The sequence below is a fragment of the Cottoperca gobio genome, chromosome 3 (assembly GCF_900634415.1).
Source record: "Cottoperca gobio chromosome 3, fCotGob3.1, whole genome shotgun sequence".
NCBI classification, from domain to species: Eukaryota; Metazoa; Chordata; class Actinopteri; order Perciformes; family Bovichtidae; genus Cottoperca; species Cottoperca gobio.
In genome coordinates, this window is record NC_041357.1 from 8,034,095 (window position 1) to 8,044,445 (window position 10,351).

At 40.0% G+C, this 10,351-nt stretch overlaps 1 protein-coding gene across 1 annotated transcript; it reads right to left on the bottom strand.

Moving 5' to 3' along the window:
- Window positions 1–1,539: 1,539 nt before the first annotated feature.
- Window positions 1,540–7,181, bottom strand: LOC115024962 (NLR family CARD domain-containing protein 3-like). The gene is made up of 6 exons (XM_029456883.1): window positions 7,057–7,181; window positions 4,963–6,772; window positions 4,692–4,859; window positions 4,135–4,308; window positions 3,819–3,865; window positions 1,540–3,427 (listed from the first exon to the last, which is right to left on the bottom strand). The coding sequence occupies exons 1-6, from the start codon at window positions 7,091–7,093 to the stop codon at window positions 2,844–2,846; spliced, it is 2,820 nt and encodes a 939-aa protein (XP_029312743.1). The 5' UTR covers window positions 7,094–7,181; the 3' UTR covers window positions 1,540–2,843.
- Between the last annotated feature and the right edge of the window lie 3,170 nt (window positions 7,182–10,351).

Here is a 10,351-nt window from a genome sequence, read left to right on the forward strand (position 1 = left end):
CCCTAACCACACCCCACTGTCACAATCTCATTCCAAAACTATGAGCATCCATGTGCTGCTAGAACAGCCTTCACTCTTCTGGTTTCAGTATTCCCACTAGATATTAAACCTGACTGCAGGGATTTGATCCCATTCAGCTACAAGAGCATTCTTAATCATGAGAGATTAGAAATTGCAACTAATTAAGGTCTTTGACACAGCGTGCACACAACAGGAAAAGTTGAAGAGATATTTGAGAAGTGATTACCATCGTGACGTTATTACTTTAGAGGGGCAGTCACACAATGAGCTGTACCAGACACTGATGGTGGTGAAAGAGTGAAGAACAGTTGCTTAAGATCTGGATGGATTGGCTCTGGCTGAGTTGGAGAGGAAAATATAAATGAACTCAGTGAGCATGAAGACAATCTTTCTGATTCAACTACAACTAAACTTCATTAGTGAGGTCCAAAACTGCTGTTGAGTGATAAGGCCTGGCTCATGTTGGATAGGGTTGAGGTTAGTTCTCTTCTTCCACATAAAACTGGGAAAACAATTATTTTATGGCCGGGGGGGGGGGGGGGATTGTCATGATGAAACAGGAAGGAGACACTTGGAAGCACACGGTTGTCTAAAATATCATTGTATGACGTAGTATTAAGATTTCCTTTCATCAGAGCTAAAGTGTCAAGCCCAATCCATCAAAAACAGAGTGTGGATTTTCCTTTTTTAGGTATCAGGACTTGTTGCTGAGAGTTTTAAAAGTAACTGGAGAAACTTGAAATACAACCATCATCAACTATCGACCAGTGAAACCCTGAATCTAAGGAAGTGTTTGATGATTTCACTTCCAAACAGAAGTTCTTTGAAATTGAGTTTCTCTATCAGCAGGTTCCAGCAGTGAGTGACATGAGACAAATAAAGCATCCATTTTCTTAAGGTTATTTTCATACAGTAAGTTATAAATGCTTGTTATAAGGAATAACAGTGTCTGAAAATATGTTTGTGTGTAGTAAGTGAGCGTGCACAACTGTGTAATTATGTTTGTGTGTGTGAGCTAATAAAGCTTTGCACGTAATATGAAAATCAAGTTGATAGAACAGTTCTATAATTGTGTGGACGTCAGAGACGAAATGAAGCAATACTCTCGACCCCTTGTTAACTTTGACTCCCTCATACTATTCTACAGCAGAACTAAGCAATCCCTGCTCCCTGCTGGCCTTAACGGTGTATAGCACTTGACAATAGTTAAAGGGAAAATCTACCCAAAAAATCATTTATATAACACTATTACAATGATTTTGAACACATTAAAGCGAATATCTACAAACACAGAGAGCTTCGATTATGGAAGACAGCAGAACATTAACACTACAAGATTACATTAGACTGAATTTGGCTTCTTTGTAAAGTCCTTTTAAAATGAAGGGCTTTTGTGTATACTTTAAGCGTGACTTTAAGCGTGTATACTTTAAGCGTGACTTTAAGCGTGTATACTTTAAGCGTGACCAAGTGATTACATCTGGAAAGAAAAACACATTACTATATGCTACCCTGTAACTCAGTCCTTTGTTTATTGCCTCTAATAAAACTTTACAAAGTACATTTAATACAACTTTAAGTGATCAATATAGGGTCCAATCACATTTGAATCAATCATGAATCATGTGAGTTTGAGATACCAACAATTCATATGATTTATTCTGTAAGTCAGTGTCACATAAGCACAGGTGTTCAGGAAGTGTAACTCCATCTTTCTAAATCAACGTTTTAGATTATGTTGCTGTATAGATTTTTAGATAAATATTGAACTTATACTCAACAATAAATACAAATCAAGAATGCTTATAGGTCAGATATTAACAGTCAAATAATTGTATGTAAAATGATCAACTAAAGACAAAACAAAACATGACATCATGCACTGATTCTGTATTTCATGTGTCTCTTATAATCCCTTTTAGTATTCAACATCTCCAAGGCCAAGGAGCTGTGCTGTGGGAGCAGAGAGACAGCAGACTCACAACCACCTCTTTTCAAAACACCTCAGTATTGAAGGCCAGCTGATAGAACAAGTGCCATTATTTAAATACCTTGGGATAGAGATAAAAACCTCCTTGCCCTTTTTCCAGCACACTTTGTGTACAAGAAAGCCCAGCAGCGTCTCCGCCTGCTGAGGAAGCTGAGGACTTTCAGTTTTACTTGAATCCATACTTCATCATTTCATCCTGGTATAACACTCTCACTACCAACCTCAAAGCAAAACTCTCCTGCATAACTAATCACACCAACAAAATATTTAATTCACCTCCCCTATCTGAATTGTACACACGGTCAGTAATCACGTAAGCCACTCTGTTCACGCAGGACCCCTCTTACCCCTCCCCCAATCCTTCCAGTTACTGCCAACAGGTGGGCGCTACAAAGTCCCAATGGCCCGGAAAAACATCCACAAAATGTTTGTATGCCTTCTGCCATCACCATTCTTATCAAATAACAATAGGCAGTGTATTCTGACCAGTTAACACTGTTATAGTCAATTGTAGTTTGAACAGTTTTAATCCTATTTTAAAGAGAATTTATGTTGCTTTGTGACAATAAAGTTGATCTTATATTGTCTTATCTTATCTATATATTCTTAAGAAAGGTATTTTAGATGTTTTCAGACGTGGCATTTTAGTTAGTTTAACTGATTTCAGTTATTTTAATCTGCTCAGGTGTCTTTGTCTGATATGAATTAGTATTTATTTGAGCTCTATCTATCCATCCCTTGCACTAACAGTCACTATTTCTACTTCTTAAGATACTGTTTTAAGGCACACCAGTTTGGGAACTACCGTTCTACACAGTAGGCAACATTGATTCTATTCTTCAATTGGTGACAGATAAACTGAGGGTGGTGAAAATCTTGAGAGAGACACGACCTCACGCATTCGTCCAAACCCAAATGCAGGGTAGAGGGGTTCAGAGAATGTGGTGTGGAAGGTGTAGAGTTTGATCCGTTTGACCGAAGAGACAGCGGAGGGGAAACAGTAGAAGGACAAAGTGCCAGCAGGCCAGTCCAGATACACTCCTACTCTGTTGGAGACAGAGGTCGGGGGTGTATCTGTGTCTTTTGGTGTGTTATTGTGCCAGGCAGTGTAACTCTGAGCAGTGCAGAACAGACTCCAGGACTGGTCGTTCCATCCAATACAGCAGTCATCGCTGTCGCCTCTCCTGTTGATTCCTCTGTATGTCACTCCTATATGAACCCTTCCTTTCCACTGGACCTCCCAGTAACAACAACCAGTCAGACCTTTGCTACACAGCACCTGTTTCCAGCTGTCAAATCTCTCTGGATGATCAGGATACGGCTGCTTCTCTGTCACCACCGTCACCAGTCTGTTGTCGTCAGAAAGGGAGAGGTTTCTGTCTGCTGTGTTTGGGTCCAGTGAAAGCTCACAGAAATCTGATGGAGGAAATATAACACAACATTAAGTTCACTGCCCCTTGCAACCGCTACTGCAGCTTCCACGTCGATTGAAAATGACATTAGTAGGACAAATACTGTACATCACTCACTACTGATTGGTACGGACAACACTCAGCCAGGCTGAATGAAGTGAAACTAAATGACAGTTCAGACTGATTATCAGCATACAGCTGGTGTAATGATGATGCACTTTTACTGTATTTACTGTACATACATTACATGTGTTGATCTTCACACCTAACTCTTGGCAAGAAAGTGAATAACAGTATTTACCTAAATGTTCAACTATTCCTTATTGCATAATATAATTCACAAGAGGATTAAGTCAACAATCAGATTATTGACAGTAGAAGGTTTATTAACTTACACCTATAAGGTACAGGGTTCAGTCGACACTTTCCACAATGATCAAGCCTGTGGAAGAGGTAGAGAATTGTAAATAACAGAGGAAGACGAATGGACACAAACACCACATGTACAAATATACAACAGGCATAATGTATCTGTACAATAACTATAATATGGTTGTGAGTTCAATACCAGGGCTTCCACCATTGTGCCCCTGAGCAAGGTACTTAACCCTAAGTTGCTCCAGGGAGATTGTCCCTGTAGTTAGTTCACTGTAAGTCACTCTGGATAAGAGTGTCTGCTAAATGACCTGTAATAATAATAATCTACTCTACTTGAGAGTTTTCAGTTCCCCGTGTGGGTAATCCAGTCCAGCACATAACTGCGTCACTCCTGAGTCTCCTGGATGGTTGAAACTCAGGTCCAGCTCTCTCAGATGGGAGGGGTTGGACTTCAGAGCTGAAGCCAGAAAACAACAGCCTTTCTCTGTGACCTTGCAGCCTGACAGTCTGCAATCACATATAAAAAGCGTTTAGATTTACACCCTCGAGTACAACATCTCCCCGACTGCATGACCCTGCACCAATCTGCCTGTCAATTCCATGCTCCCTGTTACCCTCATTTTAGAAAAACATTCCACTTTCTGCAACCCAGTGACTAAGTATGAGAATGTGCTCAGTTGAATACTCAACTCAATTGTTCAGTAGTCATCGCTAATATTTTTGATTTATCACCATAAGCCAAAAAGGAGAGCAAACAATGAAATATCATCTCATGCTACATTCGAATACCCTGGATATTTTATTCACTTTACTGATGAATAATGTGAATGTGAATGGTTATAAATGGTTATGAATCTATTTAAATGTTAATCTAGTCAACAAATACTGACCTGAGAATCTTCAGTCTACAGTGTGGACTCTTAAGACCAGCTGAGAGCAGCCTTACTCCTTCATCCTGCAGGTCATTGTTACTCAGGTCCAGTACTCTCAGGCTGGAGTTTTTGGAGCTTAAAACTGAGGCCAGATCTACACAGCTTCTTAATGAGAGGTTACAGCCACTCAACCTGAAGAAGAAAAAGTAGTTTGAGTATAAAGTGTTTCCTTGTTCTCAGCCACATAAATTATCATATGTAACACATTTATGCTTCCATGTATCTGTACACATACAGAGCTGTTTTGGATGCTTTGACCACTGGCAACAGCCTCAGAAAACCCTCCTCGGAAGCAGAGAATTTCTTCAGGTCAAACACGTCTAGATCCTTTTGTGATGACAGTAAGATGAAGATGAGCGCTGACCACTGAGATGGTGAGAGTTTTTTTTCAAAGACACTTCCGGATCTCAGGTACTGCTGGATTTCCTCCACTAGAGAATGGTCATTCAGCTCATTCAGACAGTGGAACAGATTGATGGTCCTCTCTGGAGGATTTTCCCTGATCTTCTTCTTGATGTACTGCACTAGCGTCTCTTTGACCTCTTGTTTACTCCCTGTCGTTTTCAGCAGGCCTCGTAGGAGAGTCTGATTGGTCTCCAGTGAAAGGCCCAGGAGGAAGCGGACAAACAAGTCCAGGTGTCCATTTGGACTCTCTAAAGCCTTGTCTACTGCACTCCGGTAGAGATGTTTGAAGTTAAATTCACGTTGTAATGGCACAGTATGCACTGAGGTGAACTTCCCTCTTTTTCTCAGTAGATCGATGCCAGTGTTGATGAACGTCAGGAAGACATAGAGTGCAGCAAGAAACTCTTGAACGCTCAGATGGACAAAGCAAAACACCTTTTCCTGGTTCAGCCCATGGTCATCTTTAAAGAACTCTGTGAATATTCCTGAGAAGACGGAGGCAGCTTTTGCGTCAATGTCACACTTTTTCAGGTCTGCTTCATAAAAGATGAGGTTTCCTTTCTCCAGCTGTTCAAAAGCCAGTTTTCCCAGAGTGAGAATCGTCTTCTCAGTGTCTGTGTTCCAGACCGGATCTGTTACCCCACTGCCATGATACTTTACATTCCCCTGTTTGGTCTGAACCACCAGGAAGTGGATGTACATCTCAGTCAGGGTCTTGGGCATCTCTGCTCTCTCTATGGTTTTCAACACATGGTCCAGAACTGTGGAAGTGATCCAGCAGAAGACTGGGATGTGGCACATGATGTGGAGGCTTCGTGATGCCTCGATGTGGGAGATGATTCTGCTGGCGTGCTCCTTATCTCTGAATCTCTTCCTGAAGTACTCCTCCTTCTGTGGGTCACTGAACCCTTTCACCTCTGTCACCATGTCAACACACTCAGGAGGGATCTGATTGGCTGCTGCAGGTCGTGTGGTTATCCAGATGCGAGCAGAGGGAAGCAGTTTACCTCTAATGAGGTTTGTCAGCAGCACTTCAACTGAAGTTGACTCTGTAACATCGCTCAGGATCTTATTGTTGTGGAAGTCCAGAGGAAGTCGACACTCGTCCAGACCGTCAAAGATGAACACAACCTGGAACTTTTCAAACCTGCAGATTCCTGCTTCTTTGGTTTCAGTAAAGACATGATGAAGAAGTTCCACCAAGCTGAATTTCTGTGCTTTCAGCAAATTGAGCTCTCGGAAAGTGAATGGAAAGATAAACTGTATATTGCCGTTGGCTTTGTTTTCAGCCCAGTCCAGGATGTACTTCTGCGTTAAGATAGTTTTCCCAATGCCAGCCACTCCCTTTGTCACCAGAGTTCTGACTGGTTCATCTCTTCCAGGTAAAGGTTTAAACATATCCTCATTTCTGATTGTTGTTTCTGAATTTGTCAGTTTTTGGGATGCTGCTTCTATCTGTCTGACCTCATGTTGATCATTGTCCTTTCTACTCTCCCCTTCAGTGATGTAGAGTTCTGTGAAGATCCGGTTCATAAGTGTTGGGTTTCCTGCTTTGGCAATTCCTTCAAACAAACACTGAAACTTGTCCTTGAGTTTAGACTTCAGTTTACGTTGGCAAATTGCAACAAGAGTTTCTGAGGAAGCAACGTATAAAATCAGTCAATGGATGTTGTAGTAAATATCTGAAATGTAGTACACCTTTTGACGAATGCATACATTTCTTAATGTTCTGGTTCTGCTCATCATAAATGACCTTAATTTGAAATAATCAAAACTACTTTATTCAGGAATCCAATTCCACATCAATAACCTTATATGTTGATATTATGCTAATGTTGGTCCAGATCTGGAGTTCATAGATCTAACAGAAAAATGCCATATCTCAAGGAATGGTATGTTATTCATAAAAGTATCTTACTGCTCTGCAGAGAGTCTGCCAGCTGCTGCTGCTTCATGTTCCTCAGGAAGTTTATTGCGAGCCTCAGAGATGCATCTCTGTTGCTGTTTCCCTGCTCTTCTTCTTCATCATCCACAACTTCATCATCTTCTTTCAGCCCCTCCAAGTGTTCTGAACTTTCTAGAACTTTCTTGAACTTCTTCAACTCGTTCCTCACGAAAGTCACAATGTTCTCGTCAAGAAGCTGGAAGAGTAAAGTGTAACATTTAAAAACGTTATACAATAGTGGAAACAAAAAGCATTGTATTCATCTGGCTCTGCTGAAAGTCGACTCATCGAAAAAATGACACATGAAGACTGTTTTGACCAAACCTTTTCCTCTATTAACATTTACATATTTTATCTGAATTAAGCTGCTCCTGTGTATGACATGAAATGGATTTTGTCTTCAACTGGCCTGTCCTCAAGTGACAAGAGAATATCCAACCGCACATTGCACGTAAGCCACTTGGAGCTCAGCCAATGCATGAACAGTAAGTGACTGTGACGACTTAAAGAGGTTTGAATGTCTGGGACTTTCCAGAGAGTGAAACTAAAGAAGGCTTCTGGTAACCAAAACAAGGCATACACAGAACGTGCAGTTGCCTTTGAATTTGTACTTGAATATGTACAATGTCGATCTTGATTTTAATAAGACATAAATCACAGCATTAATTTTCACTCACACACATACAAATTCAGAGCATACAATTAAATTCAATGATTGCACCATATGTTGTGAAAGGCTGTACATTTACATACCATGAAAATGGAGTCCAGATTTTGTGGATGTTTCTGGACAGCCCTTTTTTGTAGAACTACTGACCTCTCCCGGTGAGGTCTGTAGACCCAGAAAACATGAGGTCATTTCACACGAGTCACACTCTTTCAATGTAGGTGAACATTGCATTGAATCATGCTCTGCCCACTGAGAATTCTGATTGGCTGGAAGGTATGAATTCCCGTTTAGTAACTGTAAAACCCAACACCCGTGATGCAGATGTATGTTTTGGGTTGGAAATTAATTTGCCAATGTAATGTGACAGCATCAGTGAGGCTTAAGATAGCTAAAGAGCTTGGAGCGAGCATTATTTGTGCAACCAATGCGACCAAAACAGAACATCAGAAAAGCAGTGGTGGAGGAAGTAATCATTTAACAAATGGAAATACCCCATATGTTCTGTGCACCCCACGATTATAATGGATGATGTAGGGCTAAGAACCACCCGACACAAAGCATCCTGTAGGATTAATCTAACTGCAACTCTAACCCTTACATGCCAAGCTTTGACCTAGTCCTCAACCTGAATCTAAATCAAGTTATAACCCTATAGCTCTAAATTCCCATTTAATAATTACAGCACTTTAGCATTGCCAATTAATCTAAACAACATGTCTTTGAATTGTTGGAGGAACTCCGGTTTCCTGAAGAATGTTGATCGACCGCCAGGTACCTTCCAGTAACTGCCATCAAAAACAATATAGCTTGTTCCGTGACTGACTTCCTTGAAGTCACCTGAGTGCAGTTTTGCTCATTTGAATACCAGGTTATCAATTGAATTTAAGTCCATTTCTGAGTTCAGATCTCTTCACCTGTAAGTGCTGTAATTCTTACCTTGGCTCAACAAACTTCCCTCCATCCTTAAACCCAATTGGCTCCCACATAGACCGGCCACTCTTTAGGGACACACAGCTGGGTCCAGGTGAGTCTGGTCTCTCCTGCTTCACTGGGCTTCAACACAACATAAACATTCAACATTCAAATTCCAGGTCATGAGCTGAAGTCCCGCTCTACTCAAAAATGTGGTTTGTTTATTGTCACTTCACTTGGATGTTTCGGCTTCACTATGCAGAATATAATACACAGTTTAACAAAAGGAGAATGTTTTCACATTAATCTGGAGAAGGGGGGAAAGTTTCTCTCTGCTCACCTTGAATCAGGAATAATACAGGTCAACTGCAATAATGAACTCATGTTTTAAAGTCTTACCTTGGCTCAACAATTGGCTCAATGTTCTTGAACTCAATAGGTTCACTTTTAGACCGGCTAGTCCTCACCAACTCACAGATTGTTCCAGGTGAGTCTGGCCTCTCCTGCTCCCATGGGCTTCAACACAACATAAACCATACAAGTTGATTTTAGAGCTCTGAGAGGTTGAACGGTCATAAACAGTCAGGGAAAAGTGAATCTTACGTCTTAACTCTGGTCTTGCTGTCATGCTGTTCTGACAGAGTGACTTCAGAGGTGGAGACCCCATCCTCTCTCTCCTCAGACACATTCATGTTGGAGCGTTCACCTTTACAAAAACAAGCATGGCAAGGGCTCCATTAAACCTCAAGTGATATGATCACCCCAACCAGTATGTCACGTTTATTACAATTTGATTTGTAGGTAGAAATTCTTACCTGCCAAAATTCAAATCCATATCAAATGAAAAACACTGTAGAAAAGTGTTTGAACAGAAAACTCTCCTCATTCTCCGTCTGTTCCTGAGGGTTTGTGCGTGTATTATCTATCACATCCTCTTAAGTTTCACCCACAAACCACTCCAACCTGTTTGCAGGTGCCAGAGAAATCACCTGACCTGAGTTCTGCTGCGTCTACAATAGATGGTGGAAATGAACATCATTCTCGTACCCTAACCATAACTGTTACTTGCCATACCCAAACCTTTGAGCTTGTCTTAAAGGCTCTGAGAAAGTATAAGTTATGAAGTCCTACAGGAAGACACAACAGATTTATTAATTGTGTCTGTGCTCTTCCTATTGGTTTAAAGATGATGTAACATTTCTTTAAATCTTATTAAACCACACCCACCCGGCTTTTGAGTGTTGAAGTTTTAATAATCTATAATAATCTATATATATATATATATATATATATATATATATATATTATTATTATTATTATTATTATTATTATTATTATTATTATTATTATTATTATATATAATAGTGTTTCTTTCCCCTAAACTTTAACTTTGATAGCTGCTTATTTAGTCATGCATTTTTTAATTTATAGGGAAATATTTAAAAGAAAGTTTGAACCCTGACTCAACCTTAACACTAAAACCAAGACTTAACCTTAAAATATGCTAAACAATTCATCTTAAAGACCCAGAAAACATAGTCCGTAATAATAATTTATATAAATGAGGTAGACAATATATTAAACTTATCTTAGTCATTTTAATAATAAACAATTCAACAGCACTCCAAAATCTCTAAAACAACAACCGAACAACAAAACAAAATCATTATAACCTTCATCAAGGGA